Raw genomic sequence first — 24,709 nt, 5'->3', positions numbered from 1 at the left:
TCGTCCTTTGCAGATGTGGACCACCTCTCTCTGCCAGTCAAGCAAAATGTGTTCTGTTGATATACGACAGCCCAAGAACTCCAAGGGCACAAATCTAGTCTTGCCCAGTCATGTCATCTTTTGACATGAGGGGATGGAGAGGACACAATGGTGGAGATCATGTGGGCTGGTGAGTGTCAAAAAACCTTCACGCATTCTCTCCACTCAGGAAAGCCTTGTACCATACATTGGTATTAGGTGGAGGTCAGAAGGTGGGTGGCCATTTCCTACAGGTAGGAGCGAAAGTTTGCTCTGATATTACTTTGAGAAATCCTAGTAATCTACTATCATTAGTCAGCTTAGGAGTAGAAGATACTGTAATAATAATAGAGAATAAGAATCTGTTTTGCATTAAGCGCCTAATATATACAATGCAAACAACAAAGCCTCTCTTGTATAGAGAGGGAAGAGACTCCCTTGAAAAAGGTTGTCCTAAAGGATGTGTGCATGAAAGGTGTGTCCTCTTGTGAAGGGTGCCACCCCGGATTAGAGTGTTCATTACGATGTTTATGAAACATGTGCCTCTTGAGTCTTAGGGACAGTTGCAGCTTTGGTGAAGTGTTTTGCCTCATGGCATGTGTCCAGTCAAGTTGACACACCATGAGTCCATACATCCAACCATCCATAAATCTAATGTCTAGGAAAGGAATTCATCACAAATTGTGATACAATCAATTCCCAGCTGCAAGCAGGCCTGTTGAATGACTAATTTAATAGGGACCCCATGGGGGCTAGATTCTCGACTATACGCGTCCTCCAAAAAGCATCGATTTCAGTCGTCAGATACCCTGTATGAGTGCAGTTTTATTCACGTTTTTATCCATTTTCCCCAGTTGTGAGAGCATCTCCAGAAAAGTGCTCGGTTCCCATTTGTATACAGTCCTCTTGGTAAATAACAAGTTCGTTCTAGTGGCCTCACATAATACTGTGGAAGGACTCACGACTTTAGGCCCTCCTTGTATGCTCAACTTCTTTTTTGTATGTTCTGTCCCATAAGAATCAAGCAAGGCATGCTATGAAGGTAATTGAGTTGTGAAGATCAATTGGAAGGGAAATGCGGGAATTTAGAAAGCAGTGTCAAGATCCTGGTCACATCATTTGAATACTTGAGCCTTATATGTTTGTGATGAGCTGACCTTGTGGATCTAGATTTTCTATTGAATTGGGCAGGGTTTCTTCTTTCTCCTCTTGCAAGGAAGAGCTGCTGTTGGTCTTTGACTTCTGTTTTTCCATGAAAACATACAGAAATATTGGACCATTTTCAAGATGTTTGGTCTTTAAGTCTCATTTGTAATTCCCCTAAATAAAATTCAAAGTGTATAATACCTTGAGTGACCACTGGTCTTCTTGTTTGTGTTTCAATTTCCACTTCAAATAAGTTCTGACGGTAGCTAACAGTCACACTTTCGTGCAGTGCCACACGCAGGATTTGGTTTGGGTTTTGAGAGGCTGGTTCAGTTTGCCACTGGCATTGAGAATATCCGTGATGCTATACCCTTTCCAAGGACGCCTGGTTCTGCAGAGTTCTAACTGGTTTATTACCACCTCATACAGCAGATATTCCTTCATGGGCATCTGATTTATTGCAGTTAGATGACTCTCATTCTTCTGCATATGACAAATTATTCTTTTGCCACTTTACAGTGGTGATGCTGTAAAATGCTTTCATAGGTTTCAATAATTACTTTCGGTAACTCCATGTTATTGAAAGGATGCATGGTGCCCTTCGTTCTATAACGAGTGCGTATAGTTCTTGAGGTGTCTGCAATCAAGAACTCATTGCACTTGGATTAACCTGGCCATACTAGTATGACTTGTACAAAAGTGACCTGTATAGCTGACCAAAAACATTGGGTTTGCAGCAGTCCAATGTTAATGCCTTTTTTTACATTTTCAAGAGAAGTCTAAAAAGTAATTTTACCTTTTTGGTTTAATAGGGACAGTCCTGATGTAAATTGGTTTTTCACTATTTCCTCTGTGGAAGCAGTAGGATTTTTCTTAATGATCAAACTATGTGCCTCTTATCCTGTGCAAAGCTAATGACCGTTATGGCATCATCTGTCATGGACATGACCTTAAAGAAATTTCCATTTTTTATGAAGCTACGAAAGGTTATTTTCAAATTAGTGTCACATTGCTTAAGATAATATACATGCAGTTGATACGAATAAGTGGAAACTGAGGATGGGACTTCTTGCGTACAAATCACAAGTATTTTTCAAATTTCATAATACTTCATGACAATGGAGTATTATGAAATACTTCATGACAATGAAAAAGAGAGAAGAAAATCAAGAATTGTATCCTTTCAATGACATATATTATTCATAAATTCTCTTGTAAAAATTTTCTGAGTAACAAAGGAAGCTCTCAAATATATGTTATTCTCACATTACTTTTGCCAAGGGAGGTTTTATGGAAGTATGGAGAAAATCATGAATTGCAAATGTAAATTCTTTAATTATTTTTTCATGAATACTTTTGCCAAGGGAGGTTTATGGCGAATATGGTGAATATCATGAATTTCAAATGTAAATTCTTTAATTATTTTAATAAAATAGACCACCAATTTTTCTGTCCATTTAGATACTATACAAATATACAAAATATTTACATGAGTAATTTAGGGGAGTGTTTGTTAGACAATGATGAGAGATCATAGAAAGTCCTTCTGTTTGACTACTCACCTAAAGTTTTCGGAGTGCATCATAAAAGATGTATGTTTGAGTTTCATTTCTCATCTTCATTTGATAGATTGCAATGCCAAACTTGATTACCATTCTCCACTTAAAAATCTCCACCTTAGCCTGTAATCTAATCTAAATTATAACATACAAGAATCGAAGAAAGAGGCCAAAGAAAAAAAATAATTATGTGTAACCATTTGAATTTTCCTTAGCATTCAACAACGAAGGTCTTATTAGGTCTTGCAATGCACAAGGAGCTATCATGTTAAGCTTCTCCTGAATGGCAAAGTTCATAGTTGGACCTTGCCATAGGAGGGAGAGTAGAACTTGCCAAATGGCCTCGCCATTAGTATCATAATGTAGCATTAGGAACTCTACTATATGATTGAATACACATTATGAAGTCAAATGAACAATATCAAATTAAAATACCACTTCAATCTTTTTTGCTACCTTATTCATTACGGCAACCTTTTGTGCTTGTTTGGCTTCTAACACAAGGTTGTCACTTGAGGGTATTGCAAATAAACAAGTGGATAAAGTTGATATCATTTGTCCCAAGTGCAAAGCTAGGTAAGGTTGTACAAATGCAACGATGCTCTTATACATCCCTAGACCCATTCCTAAAGTCCATAATGGCAACCTCACTTTTGGGACTAAATCGCTTATAAAAACAAATGACCTCATTGTTCCTAAAACAAGGTAAATATTGTCCAAAGCAAATCATGACAAGAATTTGGACTCAAAAAGTGGCCTTGTAGAAAACTATTAGAAGAATAGAAGGCTAGATTGGGCCCATGAGGCATCGCTTGATTAGATTTAGGCATGTTGCATGGGGAAACCTCCATAATAAAGGCTCCCCAATTTTAGAGATAATAGGTAAAAACCTTGAAGTATCATTTTCCCTGCATAGGGAAACATCCATAATAGAGGCTCCCCAATTTTAGAGATAATAGGTAAAAACCTTTAAGTATCATTTTCCCTTCACTATATCACTATGAGATCTCTTTTTCCTTACTTTTTCGCTCAAGCATGGAAGACGGTTCTTGTATGGGGAAGAAGTTTTGTTCACAAGGTTTGATGTACTTTTCCACCTCCATAGGGTTCAGAAAGAGATGAGGATTGACAAAGAGCTAAGGGTTGAGGAAGGGTGAAGAGTTGAGAAAGAGTTGTAAGGTTGAGGATTGGAGAGTTGGTCTGCTTCATGGTCAAAGGGGTTAAGGGTTGAGTGGGAGTGAACAAGGGAGAGGAGGAGGAGAGAGAGGAGTTGGGAGTGAAGGGGGAGGGGGAGCAGGAGCAAGAGGAGGTAGGAGGATGAAAGGAGGAGGAGGAGGGAGGAGAAAGAGGAGGAGAAAAGGAGTTGGGAAGAGGAGGGAAGGAGAACAATGGGGAGGAGGAGAGATGGAGGAGAAATGAGGAGGAGGGATTGCAAGAGTATGGGTTGCAAGGGTGAGGGCGCACTACTAAACATTGATAGTGTAAGAAAGCAATGGCATAAGGAGATCAAGTACAAGAACACTTGAAGTGAACTGAACAAGTGCCCCAAAGAGTGTGACATTCATCTCTAGGCCAAACAAAAAGTATATATAGAGGGAGAGAGTTTAGAGAGAGAAAATCTAGAGATAGAATAGCTATAGATAGAGAATCTAGAGATAGAATATCTACAGATAAGAAAATCTAGAATAGAAAATCAAGAGATAGAAATTCTAGATATAGGTCCTTAAAAGTTTTGGAGGGCGTTTTGGGATTCACCACTTCCTTGTGTGCTTACTCAGAGGCTCATTGAAAGATGTCTTTTCATTACAAGTGGAGCTATGTTGCTATTCAACTCACACTCATGTCTTGGATTCTCCCTTAGATTGGTGCACAAACAAGGTCAACAAATTCCTTGGACCAATTTGATTACTCGTCCTTGAGTTGTGGTGGATTGTGAAGTCGGAGTTGTACTATTGTTTTTTTTACCCAAACTATTGTGGTAGACATGCGGTTGATATCTTAGTTGTACTATTGTTTTCTTTACCCAACTATTATGGTAGACATGCCATTGATATATGAGTTGATGATCTTGTTATGGATAATCGCCTTGGAAGACTTGAGCTCCATAGATTTTTTTTAATGTACCCAAACATCCTATGTCAACCATTCTTCCAAATTCACATACATATCATCTTTCATGTGATACGATGCATTAAAGGAGGTGAATGTATGAGGATCTATCTCATCATTTGGATTGAAATTGAGGAGGGGTAGATGCTAGCCGAATGATGGGGAGACTCCTAGGATTATTGCTAATGCTTGACAGTATTTGGCACAGGCGCGAGGACTGGATCAATGTTGTTGCTCATATCTAATGTAAGCCTCTGGTACTCATATGAATCTACCTTGGATTGCCCATCCTATTTTGGACTACATCATAGATGCTCCACATTCTAGCACATATGTTTTTGCATCCCACTTGTGTTTGGACAATTTTGCATTGTTCTTGGGATATGTTTTGAAGAATGAGGTATTCTTCTTTGAACATCAGTTGTATTTCCCACTTGTGTTGTGGATCCATCTTGCACATGACGTTTCATTGCAAATGTTCATTAGGATTCTTGTGATGCGCCATCATGCCCTACTCTTTTTTTATGAATATTTTTGCCAAAAGTTCTTGTATGGGTTGGTTGGCATGATCTACTTCATTGCCACTTTCTCTCATGGGTGTGTGATTAGGGTCATCTAGATTAAGGTCTGTGTTTAGGGTCTTGAGATTGATCAAGATCATCATTCTAACTTACTTGGGCTGCTAGTAGCTTACCAACTTACTTGGGCTGCTAGTAGCTTAAAGACTATTTGAGGTGGCGATGGGTACACTAAAAAGGCTGAGGTGATGGGTGAGAAGCATAGTCTAGAGTCATTAGGGGCAATGGAGTAAGGGCAAGTAGATGACCTGAGCTTTGTTGATATTCTTGAAAGGTAATGATTATCAAGATTGGGAAAGAAGATATGGGTTATAGGGTGATAAGATTGGGATTGTTGGATTAGTTTGAAATGGTGGAAGGCATGAGCAAAGAGAAGGTGTAAGGAGTACTAGTTGTTTTGGATTTTAGGGACTGTAAGGAGTATAATGGCAACATCAGGGAGGGATGTGAAACGATTGAGAAAGAGGTTGGTATGCCATGTGTTCCTTAGATAGTTTCTTTTCTTGCTTTGTTGGTATGATCAATTTCAACATTGGCGAATTACACTCTGTGGGAGGAATAGATTTACCATCTCTTTCTTCCACCTCCACATCCCCTCTATTCCATAACCCCTCCCTCCTCTCTCTCACTTTTCCACCTCCACATCTGCTCCATTTCATCACCCCTCTTTTCCACCAACTCCACTCTCATTCCCCCTCATCTCACATCTTTGTTTCTCACCACCCCTCTCCCCCCTCATTCACCCTCTTCATTCTCCTCTCTTTACCACTCTATTCTCTCTCATTTTTCTTGTCCTTTCCTCCCATTCCCCCTCTCTTCCTTCTTTGGCACCCCCTTTCATCCTGCCCTTTTAGCTTGACCCCCCCACTTCTCATTCACCTCCTCAAACACATATTCTCCCATACTATTCATCCCCTCCCTCCCCTTTTGATTCATGTGCCTCATCAACAATGCTACTAATTGGACCCCTCACTCTCCCTTCACCACTCACCCCTCGTGCCTATCAAACAACAATGTGCCCACAGTGGTGGTTGTGCACCCCTCGCGCCCCCATCTCACCTCGAATGCCCCCTCACCACTCTCTCGTGTGACCCCCCACCCTGAAAATCCCTCGGCCATCATACCCCACCCACACAGTGATGGTGATACCCTTCCCCTTCAACTGCTCTTTCAGCTCGAACGTCCCCCCTCCAATCCTACTCATCCCCCCCTTCCTTCTCGAACACTGCGCCCCATTGATGGTGTCTCCTGTGAAACCCCCCTCTCCCTTTAGTTTCCTCCCCTCAGCTCCTCCCCTCATACCCCACCAACGGTGTCTTCCCTTACTCACCACTCCCTTCCTCCCTTGTCCAATTTGATCCGATAGCCTGACCTTGTGATGATATTCGATATATGAACTTTGTTGTACTGGATTGTTGTATTATCCCTTAGTGCCTACACTTCAACCCATTTAGTTGAATAATCTATGGCCATCGCCTCATGCTTGTTGCCCGTGTACTATATGCTAGTGGCTTAAATGGACCAAGCCCCATTTTCGGAATGGCTCCAATGGAAGAATCAAATTTAGAGATGTCATGTCTGCATTCATCGGATGACCATCTTTTGACCAATATCAACACTGCTTTGCAAACTCATGCGGATCTTTAATGATATTTCGCCACCACAACTCGGCTTAGTTAATTTTGTTTGCCATAACGTCTCTTGCAAAGTGGCCATTGGATATACCCTGATGTGCCTCTATCAAGTACACATCTCCTTAACATTTGATCCGCTCCTCTATGATACAACATGCCGACAATCACCATGAAAAGTCAGCTCTTTAATGTCATTTGTTTTCTTTGATCTAGTGACATCTCCTTTGGGAAAACACCGTCTGTAAAAAATGGATCATGCGATCATGCCAATATGTGCCCCAAATAGGTTCCACCTCAAACAAATCTGCACTTGGTAGATCATCTGGAATGCCCTCCAAGGGTACTTCCCTTGAATCTAGCCTGCTCAAATAATCGGCCACCAAATGTTGGCTTCCTGGTGTATGTACTATTGTATAATCAAACTCTTGCAATGGGAGAATCCATCGAGACAATCTCCCTGTTGGTTGCACCTTATTCACCAAGTACATCAATGCTTGGTGATCCACATGGAACACAATCGTGTTTCCCAGTAAATAGTGCTAGAATTTTCCTAAGGAGTAGATCATTCCTAGACCTTCCCATTTCATCATTGTGTAATTTATTTCTGCACTGGTGAGCGTTCGGACTTGCATAGTACACCAGCCTTTTTGTCATTTTTGCATCAACATTGTGCCCATTGCAATATCCAATGCATCCTCAAACACACGGAAATCCAAAATCCATTCCAACGTGGCTAAATAGTCATATCCATTCCATAGAATGCTTCACAGCAAAATTACATCTCTCTCTCCGCTTCACAGCAAAATTACATCTCTCTCTCCCTCATCACATGCTCACACGTCTCACATACGCGGATATGAAGGGATACACCCGACATTGCCATCTAGAAAGTAACTAACATGCCTATATGGACAATAGAAAAATACTATTTTGGATATGTATATGCATATATCCGTGTATCACATCACTCTCCTTCAATAATCCTTAGCATTAATTATCATGCAGTTGTGTTAAACACTTACCCCAATACACTAGATATTGGAGAAATTGACCACTTTTGCAACCATTATGAACAATATCTCCCTCAGACTCTTTCTGTGATGACTCAATTATGGTCCACCTTACCCCACCACACTATGTCTAGGAGCTATCTACAATCTTGTCAAATGAAGAGCGTTTGTGGCTCTTAGAAGCTTTTTATAGGGAAAAAATGGGTGAGAGACCAAATAAATATTAATGTAATTAAAAGCCACAATCCCAGTACTTAAGTAAGCTCTTCAAATTTTTGCTAGTTGAATTCTCCTTCTTGGCAATTAACTACTTGTCTATACCCAATGGAGAGGGGCCTTTGACCTACGGTTGTTGGCATAGAAAAGAAGCCATTGAACAAAGACTCCAAGGACACACCAGACAAGGCACTTCAATGCGAGGCAAAAAATGAAAGAGCCCTCAGTATTGTAGGGAGAGCTCTTGGTGCAAAGTTTTATCATCACCTCCACTTGACCAAGTTTGTGTTAGAGAATGGGATAACTATCAAAGCACTATTCTAGTACCATCTACTAATCCAAGGTAATCTTTAAGCAATCGTTCTTTGGTCTAAAGATGGCAAAAAACACTATGTTGGGAGAGCACCTCAATAAGCTCAAATCAATTACAAAGCAATTGTTTGATTTGGTTGTGAGATTAGATGATGGAGATATGAAATTTGTGCTACTCTCAAGTTATATGAAGATATTGTGAGAGTGGATAATGGAGATATGAAAGTTATGCTACTTTCAAGTTATATGAAGATATCGTGAAGATTTTACATGTGAGGGCAATTATTCTGGATGAAGAATGCCATTAATAGACTCCCTTGGTTTATGCAAATGATTATGGCACCCTCTAAAGTGTCAATTCTTGGTCGCACACATGGGATTGCTACCGACATGGATAAAATAAAGGTAATCATGGAATTACCACCCCACATAATGCCTTAGTGTACAAGTATTTATGAGCCATGTATGATACTATAGAAGATTCATCTTCAAATATGCCATGATTGCAAGACCTTTATACAAGGTATTAGTAGTAAAGTTTACATGGACAGAAGAATGTGAGCAGCCAATTGAAATCCTCAAGTGGAGATTGATCAAAACTGTGTACAGTGGCTCCAAATTGAGACATGGTTTCAACTGGAAGCTTCTGCATGAGAGGGTTGTGCATCGTATATGGACATGTCTGCATCCCTCATTGAAACCAGCATTGTCAAGAGAAAGTCTTCCATTGTTGGTCTTTGGTACCTAAAACCCCGGGATCTTCTACACTTGTGTCAACATCGAGCCCCTCTCAAATCCCTTCTAGTCTCAGTAGTTGAAAGGTCACTCCCCCGAAAAGGTGTTGCATACATGGCAGTCGGTCTCACGAGAGTGTCAAAAAGCCAGCCCTTCGTCGGTGGATCTTGGAAATGCGCTTGGAAGCACTGTATCTCTAATCGGGCCAAGGCACCCTTCCCTTGTAACACACTACCCAAATATGTGCACACGTACACTTTTTTTTTGGGTGACATCACACACACACACACACACATGCACATGCATGTGCATGCACGCACGCACAAGCACACCTACGTATGTACACACACCCACACACAGAGAGTAGCGCCCCCCTCCCCCCCCCCAAACACACACAAAGACACCATCTACCAATAAAATGGGGGAATTTTTGTATACAAAGTCATGCCCTTTGGATTACACAATGCCCCCACCACTTTCAAATGGGCCTAAAAAAAGTATACATGTTTTTCTAGACAAGTTAAGCATACATTCAAGTAAAATGGACATTTGAAATGTCCTCAAAAGATACTTAAAAAAATGCAAAGAGTACAATGTCTCCTTGAACCCACACATGGGATTACTGGCAAAATAAAGATAGTCATGGGATTACTACCCCACATAATGCCTTAGTGTACAAGTATTCATTGGCCATATAGGATATCATAGAAGATTCATCGTCAAATGTGACATGATTGCCACCCCATATAATGCCTTAGTGTACAAGTATTCATTGGCCATACAAGATATCATAGAAGATTCATCCTCAAATATGCCATGATTGCAAGGTCCCTATACAAGGTATTACTAAAGTTTACATGGGCAGAAAAATGTAAGCAAGCATTTGAAATCCTCAACTTGAGATTTGTACAATGGCTCCAACCTGGGACATCGAGTTCCATGCACATGTGCTTGGTTCCAACAATGTAATTGGAAGCGTATTATGTCAACCTAGGAACTACCTACCATACTTTGCAAGCAAGCAATGAAATGATGCAAAGGTGCATTGATCACATCAATACTTGTTGTATCTAGTTAATCGATAATGTACCATTGGTTGGATAATTAGATGGCTTCTACTGCTACAAAAATTCAACTTCAAAATAGTGGTGTGGAAGCTAGCTCAAAACTACTTAGTAGACCACATATCATGGTTGATGGCAAGTGAAGAGCTAGTTGGAGTAGAAGATGACTCGCCAAATGGTGCATTGTTCCAAATAAATGCATTTGCAACAACTACTCTATTGTTGTGGTATTTGCTATCGATGTACTTGACGCTTGGCTACTTGCTTTGATGCATTGCTACCACTTTGCTTTAGCTATGCTCAGTTAGCCTTTTTTGTGTCTTGCTATGTCACTATTATCAAGTTGCCTCTTACTGCGCAGCTTGTTTCATTGCTATTTGTTGATGCTACATCTCTTAGCTTCTATTGTTGGTTGCTTGGCCTGGCTGCTATGCTTCATTGAAATACCATTTGACCCTATAGAACTTTGTTATTGCTAGTCTTTTGTTTGCTACTTTGCTAAAATCCCGCTTGCTTCTCTGTCAATCACTATTGCTTTTGTTTGCCGCTTGCTAGATTTTTGACTCCTTTGCAGAGTGCTACTGCTATTTGTCATGGCTACTAAAACATAGCCTTGCTTTGCTAAGATTCCCTGCAGTAAAAAAGGGGAGTAGGCAATCTTCTAAGAGAGAGCAAGGGAATTGGTGACCAGGAGTAGATAAAATGGTGGTAGGCAGATATCCAAATAGCAGGCTAAAACTTGCAGAACACTTGTAGAGATGACAAGCGCACTCACTTTTTTTTGGGGTGAAATCAATCTCTCTCTCTCTCTCTCTCTCTCTCTCTCTCTCTCTCTCTCACACACACACACACACACACACACACACACACGCATCACACATGCATGCGCATGTACACAAATGGGCATGTAGACATGGACATACACGCACATGCACACACCCATGTATGTATGCACGTGCACACATATAAACACTCAGTCGCATTACGTGCACGTGCACACACCCACATATGCATGCACGTGCACACATACACGCATACACTCAAGCGCACTACGTGTGCACGCACATGAAGCCCCTCTGCTCTCTCTCTCTCTCTCTCTCTCTCTCTCCCCCCTCTACCCCACCTATGCACACCCAACTCTCTCTCTCTCTCTCTCTCTCTCTCGTGCACCCCTCTACCCTTTAACCCGCCTCACCTACGCACACCCAACTCTGCCCATAAGCCAACCCCCCTTATCTCTTTTTCCCTTTAGCATGAGACCAACTATATTAATTGAGATTTAATTGCCCTTCCCACCCTTGATTGACGTAATGGCATTGACTAATTCTATCCATAGGTCAAAGAGAGAATCTCTTTTTGCACAACACAAGCTCAAAGTTCTCTAGGAGGACTTCACTAGAATGGACACTCTTATTGGCTGAGCTTTTGGCTATCACCCTTCAAGAAGCAAGGTTTGAATTGGTGGAAAAAGGAAACCGACAAATGCCCAAGATACACAACGAGAACTCCTTTTCGAAGGCGTGTATCGCATCAACGGAACGATGCCCATAAAGATTGCCAGATTTAGCAAACCATGAAATCATATAACTTGGGCCCCTGATTACACACAACTCAATAAGGAGTTTCACTCCTAACTACTATTAGAATGTACAACAGCACTAAAAAATTGTAATTCTTTACTCAGGGATGGTTTGGACCCTGTGTGCCTCCAATGAGAGCTTCAATAAGATCCGAGTGCTCATTCAACTCTCAGCTCTCAGCTTGGGCACATGACACAAATTTCGTCTGATTGTGGGTGTGGGTCTCCAACGGCCTGAAGCTGATGTGGCAAGGTACCTCCCTACGGATGCAAATCGAAGGAAAATTGGTGCATGATGGTGGCAATCCGAGTGCACACGCAGGTAAGGCCAGGCACTCAACCAACAACCAATGAAATGGCCACCACCCAACTCCAACCCCCATTACGATGAGCTTACCTGCCCAATCTGCCATAAAATCCATCACGCATAGCAAGGACTAGCTACTATGACATCCCCACTGACCTCATCAACACCCAATAGTGAGTGTAGACCATAGTATAAAAATATGCTTTACGCATACACCCACACATACTTCAACATCCATTTATACAAAGTCTTCGTATTGAGTTTCTGTCGGCACTTCGGAGGTGAAGGGCAAACTCAGCCATGACGAAGGCTAGCACTAAAGGAGAAGGCTAACCAAAAAGTAGTCCAAATCTTTTCATTCAAGCTACAACTACTTGTGAAGTCTAAACGATTTCATTTTAGTCTCTCCCAAACGGGCATCTTTAGATTTGCATATATATATATATATATACATACAAATGTGCACGTGTGTGTGTGTGTGTGTGCGCGCGCGCATGCGTGCGTGCGTGTGCGCGGGGGGGGATGCCTTGCAATCCCCAATGCCAATTCCACTAACAGTAGTCAATCAACTCTGTTCTGGCTTTTTCTGTGGTTACCCTTCCACCTCATTGCCTCTACCTTGTTTGCATCCTCTTGCATGTGAACATCTGCATAGATGTTAGACATCAAGACATAAGCTGCAGTATCTGTTTCATCCAATTGCACCGCCTCTTCAAAGGCCCCTCTTCCAAGTTCCACATTACCCCACTTTCGACAAGCACCCAAGATGGTATGCCACACATCAAGATTAGGATGGAATGGCATCTTCTTCACCATCGTAACTGCCTCATCTAATTGGCCTGCGCGGCCAAAGAGATCAACCATGCAAGTGTAGTGATTGATTGTTGGAGTAATTTCATAATCTTTGCTCATGGACTCAAAGTACTTATGGCCTTTGTCCACTAGACCTGCATGACTGCATACATTCAGAACATTAACGAATGTGACCTCGTTCGGCGGTCTACCTTCTCCTCTCATTCTCTCAAGCATATGGAAAACAATTTCACTCTCTCCTAGCTGTGCATATCCTGTAATCAGTGCATTCCACGAGACCTTGTCTCGAACTGGAAGCTTTTCAAACACATCCTGTGCCTTTGCAAGCAAGCCACAGTTGGCATACATAGCAACCAAAGTGCTGCCAAAATAAAGATCTGTTTCCAATCCCTTTCTCGATATCTCGCTGTGTAATTCTCGGCCCTTCTCTATGGCTCCTATGCTGCTACACGCTTTCAAGCTGCAAATAAACGTGTGAGCATCCGGACAGACACCTTCCCCTTGCATCTGTTCGAAACAGTTCAATGCTTGCTGACCAAGCTCCTGTTCAGCATATCCTGCAATTAGTGCAGTCCATGAGACTACATCTCGAAATGGAAGCTTGTCAAATGCTTCCCTTGCTTCTGCAAGGGAGCCACATTTGACATACATGTCAACCAAGGTGTTGCCAATGAAAAGTCCTCTTTCCAATCCGTTTCTGGAAATCTCAGTGTGTATACCTCGGCCCTTGTCTATAGCTCCTATGCTGCCACAAGCTTTCAAGCTGCAAACAAAAGTGTGAGCATTTGGAGAGACACCCTCCAATTGCATATGCTGAAAACATTTCAATGCTTCCTCCCCTTGCCCATGATCGGCATATCCTGCAATTAGTGCAGTCCATGAGACTACATCTCGAACAAGAAGCTTGTCAAAGGCTTCCCTTGCCATTGCAAGGTAGCCACATTTGGCATACATATCAATCAAGCTGTTTCCAACAAAAGGCTCTCTTTCCAACCCCATTTTGGAAATCTCAAAATGAATCTCTTGGCCCTTGTCTATGGCTTGTATGCTACCACAAGCTTTCAAACTGCAAACAAATGTGAGAGCATCTGAAGCCACACCCTCCAGTTGCATGTGCTGGAAACATTGCAAAGCTTCCTTACCACACCCATGTTCGACATATCCTGCAATAAGTGCAGTCCAAGAGACTGCATTCCGAACTGGAAGCTTGTCAAACACTTCTTGTGCTTTTGCAAGCCAGCCACATTTGGCATACATATCAACCAGGGTACTACCAGCAAGAAGATTTCTTTCCAAACCCTTTCTCGCAATTTCAGCATGTATTGATTGACCCTTGTCTATGGCTCCTATGCTGCCACAAGCTTTCAAGCTGCAAACAAACGTGCAAGCATTTGGAGAGACAGCCTCTAGTTGCATCTGTTCAAAACAATTGAGCGCTTCCTCACCAAGCCCATGTTTGGCATATCCTGCAATTAACACAGTCCAAGACACGACAGTTTGAATTGGAAGCTTGTCAAATGCTTCCCGTGCTTTCAAAAGGGAGCCACACTTGGCATACATATCGACCAAAGTGTTGCTGACAAAGACATCTGTTTCCAACCCCTCTTTGGCAATCTCAGCATGTATTTGTTGGCCTTTTTCTGCATCTTTCAGCCTAGCACATGCCTTGAGTAGGGCCACAAACGTGTACTTGTTAGGATGTACACAATCCTCTAGCATGTTCTGATATAGGACAAGGGCATGCTGTGAATCCCCACATTCAATATAGCCCGTGATGAGAGAAGTCCAAGAATACACATTCCGATTAACCAAACTGTACAATACCTGCTGAGCAATGCGCATGCTTCCACATTCCACCCACATTGGGACGAGGTAGTTCCCAAGAGATCTATGAGCTTCCAGCCCATTTTTGCACATGCAAGCATGCAAGCGCTTGGCAGAAGCTAGATCTTTTGCTTTTCTGCACTTATGGACGATGCATGCAAAGTTTTCGGCTGAAGGTATCTGAGGGACCCCCTCCAAACTGATGAGTGCCTCGTGCAAGCTTAACGTCTTCCAGCCACTGTACTTTGGCAGTTCTTGTGCTTTAGCAGCATGCACCTGTACTCGAGACCTAAAGCTGGCTTTGCCACATTCAGCCGCTTTGGCCCTGTGCATTCCCTCGCTTCCGACTCCTTTCTCTCTGTGAACCAGCCGTCTGTTGAAAGACACTTCTTGGTCCCCTTAGGCCTGAAATTTGGTGAGTTTGGGTTTTATCGAGGCCAGCCAATCTATTTGCAAATCATTTCGTGCGCACTTTTCACGCGCTTTGTTGGCCATTCAGTGGGAGGATCCGTGAAGTACTGCCATAAGCGCTCAACCTGCGACCAATTGCCAAAAGTGTGTCTTGCTTCAGGGCTCCACTGCCTGTCTGGACCCCAAAGGCAGTCTCGGGGAAAGGAGGGCTTGGGCTTGACAGCCGTCTGTATACCTGCACTATCCCAAGCACCTGGGCGACGCATAGTTTCCTTGTGGTCTGGCAGCTGGAGGTCTTGACTTCCCTTAGAACCCATGGTTTCATGTTGGTGTTCTTGGGTCGCACACGTGGCCGTCTGTCAACATTGGCCATGGGCGGTGTGCCCCTCGTGGTTGGTCGTGTGTATGAAAACACGATGGGGAGCGAGGGGGCAGGTGCATGCGCACGCACGTGTGTGTGTGTGTGTGTGTGTGTGTGTGTGTGTGTGTGTGAGAGAGAGAGAGAGAGAGAGAGAGTGGGAGGACACTTTTTTGCAAAAAGTTTTTTTTTTTTTTGCAAGCAAGAAAAGGAGATTTATTTGTATTAGAATGAAAATTTTATATAGCATTGTAGAGCAACTACAAAGGTAAGCGTAGCTCACGACGTCTAAAGCTGAGATGCTCTAGGTTTTTAACTATTTCCACTCAAATGTCCGCTAGTAGGGCACATGGAATTCCAGTAGCGAAAAATGAGATCATTTCTCACCTTCCATATCTTTTGGATAGCAAAAGCTCCAAACCTGCCATTGCGGGATCAATCATACTACCCTTGACTCCTAGTAAAGCAACTTTCCCATGTGAGTGACATGGCAGCCCCAAAATAGGTGATGATGAGATTCTAAAGTTACCTTGCAAAAAGAGCAAACAAGAGAGATCGGCTTCCACTTGGATACACGGTCCTTACTGTGGGAAACTTACAAGCAAGTAACCTCCATAGACGCATTGAAGATGAGAAGCACATATGCCCATAGAGTCGTGCGGAGCATGTTGCTTCCATGCCTGTCGAGTTAAAGCCGCTATGCAAAAATTTTAAAAGTTTCTCCATGAATTTTACATAATTGAATATTTATGTAAAAGTTTCTCCATGAATTTTGACAAAACATAGTACCATTTTATATATTTTATGTAAAATATATTTTCTTTTGAATATTTATGTAAAATTCATGGAGAAACTTAAAAAATTAGCATGATAAGCTTATGCCAATATTTAATATTAATATAAAAGTATAGCTTCATTAAAAACATCCATGGTACGAGTAGAGAATTGCAGCTTAGTTCCTAAGTTTTCAAATAGAGCTCACTAGTTCAATATAATAGACTTAGGCAATCCATGTAATATATAGGTTGTCCCAATGAATAACGTAGCACTTACTATAGCAGTGATTTCTTCTTACGTGGAATAAAATGTGGTTGCTTACTAAGTCTATCTACAACTATGAAGATTTGCTCATTTTGTCTCTTAACATCTTAGGGAATCCTGACACAAAATCCATAGAAATATGTTCCCGTCTTTTCACTAGATGTAAATAATGGCTAAAGTAATCCATGTGTCTTGCCATGATCACTCTTAACCTTTTGACAAGTTAAGAATTTTCAAACTAAAGTATTTGCATCCTTTCTTAACCCTATCTTTTAATAATATCAATGGTTCCTCGAATACCTCTATAACTTACACAAGGACTACTATTCATCTCTTCCCACAATAGGGATTTGGAAGTGGATGGTACATATATGAAAGATACTCTAAGGAGGTATCCATCATGAGTTGCATATCCCTCTAAAGAATCACCGTGTCCTAGAATTAACTTATCATAAATAGTGTTGAATTCTTTCTTTATAGGCGACACTTGGTCTATGACTTAGTGCGTCAGCAACTATGTTCTCTTTACTAGTGTGGTATCCTAATTTGGGATGTCCAAACCCTTGAAGATATTCAACCCAATTGATTTGCCAAGGTGAAACTATATGTTGGAAAAACAAATGCTTAATACTCTGATGATTTGTTTTAATCTTAAATTCGAACCCATAAAGATAGTGTCACCATGCATGACTATGGCTAATAATTCTTTCTCATACATGTTGTGCTTAAGTTCACCAACTAAAGTTTTCAACTCCAAAGGCTATAGGATGTCCCTATTGCATTAATATAGCTCCAATCGACTAACCACTAGCACCCTTAGATACAAAATCATCAAAGTCTAGCTAAACATTAGAGAAGCATTTACGTTATCAAAGGCACAAATCCCAATGATACAAGAATTGTTTCTTAAGAAGATTAGTAAGTGGGGATGCAACCTTGGACAGGTTTAAGATAAATCTTCTATAATAACTACATGAATTATCGTGGAGATGGGCCATTCCTTTATTACTTTCACGTTGGATGAATCAGCCTAAATTCCATGTTCATTGATATCATGGCCTGCGTATTCTATTTGAGCTTAAAGAATTCATTCTTTTTAATATTCAAGAAGAGCTAATTTTCATGCAACAATTCCATCACTCGAGCAAGATGTTGCTTGTGTTCTTCTTCAATTTCAGCTATAAACCAAATTATCTTCAATCAAAGAGCTCTCCTCATCATCCATCCTACAAAGGGTAGCAAGTGCATTTAGAATGAAAATTAGCTCTAGTTCTAGAAGAGCTAGAGCACCAAAAGATGAATTACTCTATCTATTAGTCCTTTTTGTACAATTTTGTAACTTGTTTTTCTACCTCCTCTTGCTCCTGGAATCAACTTAATAGTATGACATTTGGTCATCAAAATTGGTAACTCGTGTCCATTGTCACTAGCATATTGATCATCAATTGCTTAAGGAAATTTAGTTGTTGGCATTTATGATCAAAATGTGTGGTATTCACTTATCTAACATATATCAAGCTATAAATCACTCCCTTATGTATTTCTCTCTTAGCTCTAGTTTAGATATCAGAACTAAATATGAGAATATCTTTTTCACTCGTTAAGGTGATCGTCATATGTTGGTACTCAAAGGTACAAGTAAGTTTCTGTACATTCATAGATGGTTGGAAATCTTCATACTTTCCAATCATAAAGGGCAAGTTCTTGACATTAGAATTACATTTCCCCTATCACCATTAATAGTCATGTATTTTAGAGGGCATTTCCTAGCCTTGACTACATTAGCTAATATATCTCAAATGATATCATGATTACTATCATCATCCATTAGAATGATGATACGTTAACCTCCAACATATCCAAGTAGCTTAAATAATTCATATCATCCAAAGATATAATGCAACTAGCATAGTTGCTCTTTTCAACACCTTTACTAGTGGTTTCACCCTCTTGCTTAAGGTGAGAAGCTCCAGATACATTTGCCCTACCAATTTTCTTAACCTTTATAATAATTTTCCTTCTTGCATCCAAATAATTTCTTCTCCCTAGCCAACTTGTCTCATTCTTGAGTAGATATAAATAGGGGTCTAACACAATTCTCTGAATCAGCTATGAATCATTTGAGCTCCTACTTGCCTAGGAAACTTCATCCGGTCCACCTCAGTTTACTTGATTGATTCAATGTCTATTCCTTGATGTTGATGCCTTTCTTATTACTTCTCCCCTCCTCGGTTTACTTGATCGATTCAATCTCTATTCTTTGATGTTGATGCCTTTCTTGTTGCTTCTCCCCTCCTCGGATTTACTTTTCTTTCTACTGCCTCTGCTAGTGTAATTCCATAGCCAAGGGGACAAGGTGGGGGGTAGAGTGATAAAGGGGGTATCAAATGCTAGGGGGGGAGGTAGAGATAGAGAGAGAATGGTGGTGACGGGGGGAAGTGAGAGAATGGTCACAGTTTGGGGGGGGGAGAAGGATAGAGAGAGATGATAGGGGTAAGTAAATATATATATATATATCTCTCTCTCTAATTTTGAAACTGATCTACCCAAAGAAATAAAATTTGAAATCGGCTCAAGGAAAAGAGGAAACAAGGAGCCCCCTAGATTCTTTTGCTATCTTGTTGTGCCTCTAATGGGCCATGATGTCTGTAGTAGTAGCCTCCGCATGGGAGGTCCACATGGGTAGAGGATCTGGCTCTAGTACCACTTGTCATATACATAAATGTAGGATGCTCATGTGTGGATAACGATGCGAAATTTGAGATACACTAGCACTCCAAATGGGGTGGAAGGAGTACCCACATGAGTATGCTTATGTTGAGATTCTTGTAAAATGCTTGTGCAAGTCGCAATCAACATATTAATGCAAAGGCCCACACAATGCACTACGAATGGTATGAGAGAGTACAACCTATTAGGCCTCTGGGGAGCACATCCCTTGGGCATACCCATTATTCTACCCTAGCCCACATGAAGTAATGCAATTCCCATGCAAATACTACCCATCCTAGGACCTATGCATAAGTGCACATTACATAGGTGTAGTTCGTTATTATCACACTAGTCTCACACATTATATTATATATAATTGTCCAATTTATAGTTTTACAACCATGGCATCATCAACAAATTCCCTAAGATGATCCAACAAGATCTAATACAAAAGCCATGTGATGACAAGATTAGGTAATTATTTCTCATTATGGACATGTTGACCTCATGCTATACAATTGGAAGATAACTAGCCAGACCTTGTAATTCATACAACAAGGAGTGGATGTGGAAATAGTAAACCTCCCACAAGACAGTTGTAAGTTAGTTTGAGAAAGTGTACTTTTTATTACACCATATTTTGAGGCACTAACACATAGCTCACAAAAATTGCATCTATTCTTGATGATGAATTAAAAGAATGACTTTTTATGAGTCACAAATATGGTTTTTCAATTGATTTGTTTTGCAATACTATATATTTTGCTTATTGAATCTAGACTAAATATTTTGCTTGCTGAGTCTAGACTATATATTTTGTTTTTGATATAGACTTTGTATTTTCAATCGATGTGTGTTGTGTGATATTGTATGTACTGCCTTTGGTATTTGCTGAGTCTCAACTTCATATATTCTAGCTTTGAATTATGTATCTAAGAAAAGAAGCAATTGAAAAGAAAAGAGGGGGGGAGAGAGAGAGAGAGAGAGAGAGAGAGAGAGAGAGAGAGAGAGAGAGAGATGCTTTTGATGTCCAATGGAGGTTTTTTAGATGTCTTTTATTTTGTCCTTTTTGGGGGTTTTTAAGTTTTTTTTAGTTTTGAAATATTTCAATTTTCAAGGGTTTATAGTCTTTCCATTAGTTATTTCCTTCTTTCAAACTTCGCTCAAACATTCCCTGGCTGCACTAGTTTCCCTCTCCTAAAGTCATGGCCTCCCTTGGAAAAGAATTTTGAAGAATATTTGTCTTCAAGCTATTTCCTTTCCCTAACTGAAAGCACACATGTTGGCTGTATGGGTCATCATAGGTTGGCCATATGCACTCGAAATGGAGAGGTGTTGAGATTTTTGAATTTTAGGCACTTAGTTTTGACTCCCAAGCCTCCACACTGTAGATACATTTTTGGTTTTCAATTTTTACAATAATGACTAAAAACTTCATCATCCACTAATAGTACATTCATGATGAAGTTTTAGTCATAGCCTCCCTTGGAAAAGAATTTGAAGAATATTTGTCTTCAAGCTATTTCCTTTCCCTAACCGAAAGCAGACATGTTGGCTCTATGGGTCATCATAGGTTGGCCATACGCACTCGAAATGGAGAGGTGTTGAGATTTTTGAATTTTAGGCACTTAGTTTTGACTCCCAAGCCTCCACACTGTAGATACATTTTGTTTTTCAATCTTTACAATAATGACTATAAAACTTCATCATCCACTACTAGTCATTAGGAAAAAAGGGAGCTCATTTTGGGGCCTTTTACGGTTTGGAAAAATAAGCTCTAAACCAATCAATAGAGGGCCAACGTAACGTTGGAAATTCACGAAAATAAGAGAAAATAGAAAAAAGAAACAATACTTTATGTAGGTACAAGCATGTTACATTAATGTGGAGATTGGTTTTTTATTCTCACAAGACCTTTGGACAAGAAGATAGAATCTAAACTGACATTTTATCTGACAAGGGCCTTCTCGCTTCCACCTTCCTTTGAACTTTGAAATGTTGTGCTACCTTTCCTTCAAAAGGTCTACCATTCTACACCACTGCCTCATTGTGCAGCAGCCTCTTCTTTTCCAAAACTGCTCCCTTGATCCTGTTTGGCATAGAGTAAGATGTTTCTTGTCAACTATCTATCTGCCCACTTTCTCTTTCTTGAAACTTCAATTTGTTATCTTATTTACATTACTTTTCTATTGTTACAGATTCAGAAAATCTCCATGGTGAATAAAAACCATGGTCGTTCTTGTGGAAGACGCTCTGTGGATGATAATGCTACGAAGGCAGAATTATACCACACATCCTTACCCCGTCGACCTACTTCTTCTATTTCTTCGGTAGAGAATTCAAGTACAGTCAAAACGGAAGGAACTTGGGAAAGGTTTAGTGTTTCAAAAGGAGCATGGGTGCTCATGCAACCTAGCAAAAGAAAAAGACCCCAGACAAAAACATTTTCTTGGCGTCATGGAAGGGAAGAGTACGAGATTTTAAAATCACCAGAGGGAAGATATCGGTGAAAGAAGTTTTGATTCAGCATGTGTACATGCATAAAGAACTTGTCTTGCGAGACTATCCAAAAGATCTTCTACAACACAGACCTAATTCTATATTTTTCTATTGTGGTTTTTTTCTTTACGAGGTGTATGGATTTTTAAGATGAAGCTTTCTTTCTTTGCTTATTGACATTCTTGTTTTATTTCAGATTTATATCCTTCATCGTATGAGACATGGCAAAACATCGATTGTATTCTGGGATTTATAGATGTTCTGCATGGATCGATAGGAGAACAACAATACCAAGGTCGATGTGCAATAGAGCTAGCTCAATCGGGTATATTTTTTACTTATCATTTTTATCAGTTGCTGGACAATGCTAACACACATGGTGTGTTAATAAAACAAGACCTTCCGGCATGGAATTCAGTGGATTGGCCTCACCCACATTCTAGTGTTACAGAGGCATATAGGGCCAAGCTTTTCAAAGAAGTACAGAAAGCTCTGAGGCCCAATATTGCCACAAGGATAATAAAAATTTCTTTATGCATGCCTCTCACAATTTTTGTGGACTTGTTTAATACCTTTCCAGTGAAGGTTTCAAAAACAATGTTCATAGTTAAAGCAATAAGTTCGGCATGCATGCCACAATTTTTAGATAAAGGTTGGGATAAGAAGACATGTAGTTCAGTGTTTTGTGAGGTTGTCCAACCTTCTATGCAATTGAAGTACATGGTTACATCACAAAATTTTATTTTTTCTTTTTATTATAAGCGCAATCGAATGCTAGGCACAAAACTAGTCCCAATGGATCAAGATGAAGATTCTTTTGGTGCAGAAAATAAACTTTTTGATATTGATGTTGTTGAGAATGGTGATGTGCTAGTCAATATCTCATGAAGAGAATGTTGCTCGCTAGCTCAATTGCGCAATGACATTCTATTTGAGACAGAAGGTTCTATTTCAAACGACTTTTTATTTATCTACAACAATAAAAAGGTACACCATCTGATTTATCCTAGTCTCATTAAGCATTGCTATTAGTTTACTTTACCCCTCTGATTCATATTGCTTTTTTGCAATTGCTCAAAAGAAGAGAGAGCTCAATAAAATGCAAAGACATTGAAAATTTGAAAATTGAGATAACACAGACTCCATAAACAAAGGTTTTGTATTCAATCAAGTAAAATTTTATACAGAAGTGTTTAGTTGTACATGTAGAACATATTTCTGACATCCATTTTCTATTTATGTACAGCTTGATACATGGTCCAAGATCTCCCTATCATCATTTTTTGGAGAATCTGTTTTCTGCTGCTCCATCATGTCCTGTACAGTATGTTGGTGCTGCTCCATTGTCTCCTCTACTACCCCAGGAGCATCTGTTTGCTGCTGCTCCATCTTCTCCTCAACAACATCAGCAGCAGGTCCTTGCTCCTGTGGCTTCTCCTCCTCAGCACTAGATGCTGTTCCTGTGGCACCACATCAGCTTCATCTATGGCATCAAGGTGTATGACACCTTCTTGTACTTTAGAGCTCTCACCCAACTCGACATTAGCTGGTACAATAAGTTTGGGGGAGACATAGGTCAAAAACCTCCAAATTGTATGAGCTCTAAAATTATATACATAGTTTGAGCTGAAGCTATCTTCTTTCATCTACAATGGCATATGATGATTTAGAACACTTTGTATCATTATGAATTATCTTCAAGCTAAATGAAAATTATTTTTTCTTACAAGGTCTGGCTGTTCTTTCTCAAAATAGCTTGAAAGTAGATATTTGGCATTGATCAGCACTCTCCATCCGCAGCTACTTGAATCATCTTGTTGTGGTGTCTGTACAGTTGGAAAGATATGTTAGAAACTGTTAACATCTGAACAAAACAAAATTATTCAATAAATTCAAAGGCATAGCATGAAATAGACATCAGTAGAGGGAACGACTTTTTACCTCTAGATTTATTGGCTCTATTGAATCCAAAAGAGAGACATTAGGAGGACAGTGATCCAATGCATCTAGAAGCCTTCTAATACGACTGCAATACATATAATTTAGTTAGTATGATATCAAAATAATGAAGTTTTAAGTTCAAAAAGCACACACAGCACTTACAATTTCAGCTCTCTGTGTGTGTTTTTAAGAGAGTTGAATATAAAGCATTGCTTCTGCTGGATGTCAATAGAAACTAAACTCCAGTGGTCACTGCATAAGGAAAAAAGCATTAGGAAATTAAAGGCTACAAGAGTTCTCAATCTTAAAGAAGAATCTTAAAAGAAGTAGTCACCCACATACCTGTTATGGTATGGAAGTAGCAAAACATCAATTACTTCAAAATTGCAGTGTCTGAACCAGTTGGAAATACTGATGGGAGTTTCCTTTGCATCTCTTAACTTAGAAGAAATGGCGAGATCAATAATATGGACTGTATGCTGTACAAAGGGGTGAAGCCAGCTTCTCATCATGCTACATAGGACCAAAAAATAATTAGGGTAGGGTATAAAGGAGGTACAAGGAGGATTGTTTTGCAAAAAATGTAAAATAATAGACACTTACTAGAGCATTGCAAGAATGATAGTATCTGAGCAATACTCAGTCTTATGAGCCAATGCTGCCAAGCATGGTTTTGTCAAGTCAAAATCATTCACTGAAAATTCATCCTCAATATGGACAACTATATTAGGGCCGAGCTCCTGCAACCTTCTATGTATCTGCAGCTCCCTCTTTCCAGTCTCCACATAACAGATTTTTTTTCTTTTATTTGATGCTTCAGTGACTCCTCATAAGCAGTCTTCC

The 24,709-nt window shown here is 40.2% G+C and overlaps 2 protein-coding genes across 2 annotated transcripts in view; one reads left to right on the top strand and one right to left on the bottom strand.

Annotated features, from left to right (window-relative positions):
* NS1 (Class II aminoacyl-tRNA and biotin synthetases superfamily protein) overlaps positions 1–2,081 on the top strand; it is a 92,083-nt gene extending 90,002 nt beyond the window's left edge. Inside the window, exon 15 of the mRNA XM_087385693.1 lies at positions 1,454–2,081. Coding sequence (XP_087241819.1) covers positions 1,454–1,569 — 116 coding nt within the window. The 3' untranslated portion in view covers positions 1,570–2,081. The remainder of the gene's footprint in view (positions 1–1,453) is intronic.
* A 10,651-nt stretch (positions 2,082–12,732) lies between these two features.
* Positions 12,733–15,588, bottom strand: LOC147893858 (pentatricopeptide repeat-containing protein At2g33680-like). The gene has a single exon (XM_087386668.1). It carries the CDS (start codon positions 15,235–15,237, stop codon positions 12,829–12,831), a length of 2,409 nt encoding a protein of 802 aa, XP_087242794.1. The 5' UTR covers positions 15,238–15,588; the 3' UTR covers positions 12,733–12,828.
* Between the last annotated feature and the right edge of the window lie 9,121 nt (positions 15,589–24,709).

This window comes from Dipteris shenzhenensis, chromosome 15 (assembly GCF_047967505.1).
Source record: "Dipteris shenzhenensis isolate YYH24624 ecotype China chromosome 15, Dip_SZ_1.0, whole genome shotgun sequence".
NCBI lineage: Eukaryota > Viridiplantae > Streptophyta > Polypodiopsida > Gleicheniales > Dipteridaceae > Dipteris > Dipteris shenzhenensis.
This window is presented reverse-complemented; position numbering and strand designations above follow the sequence as displayed.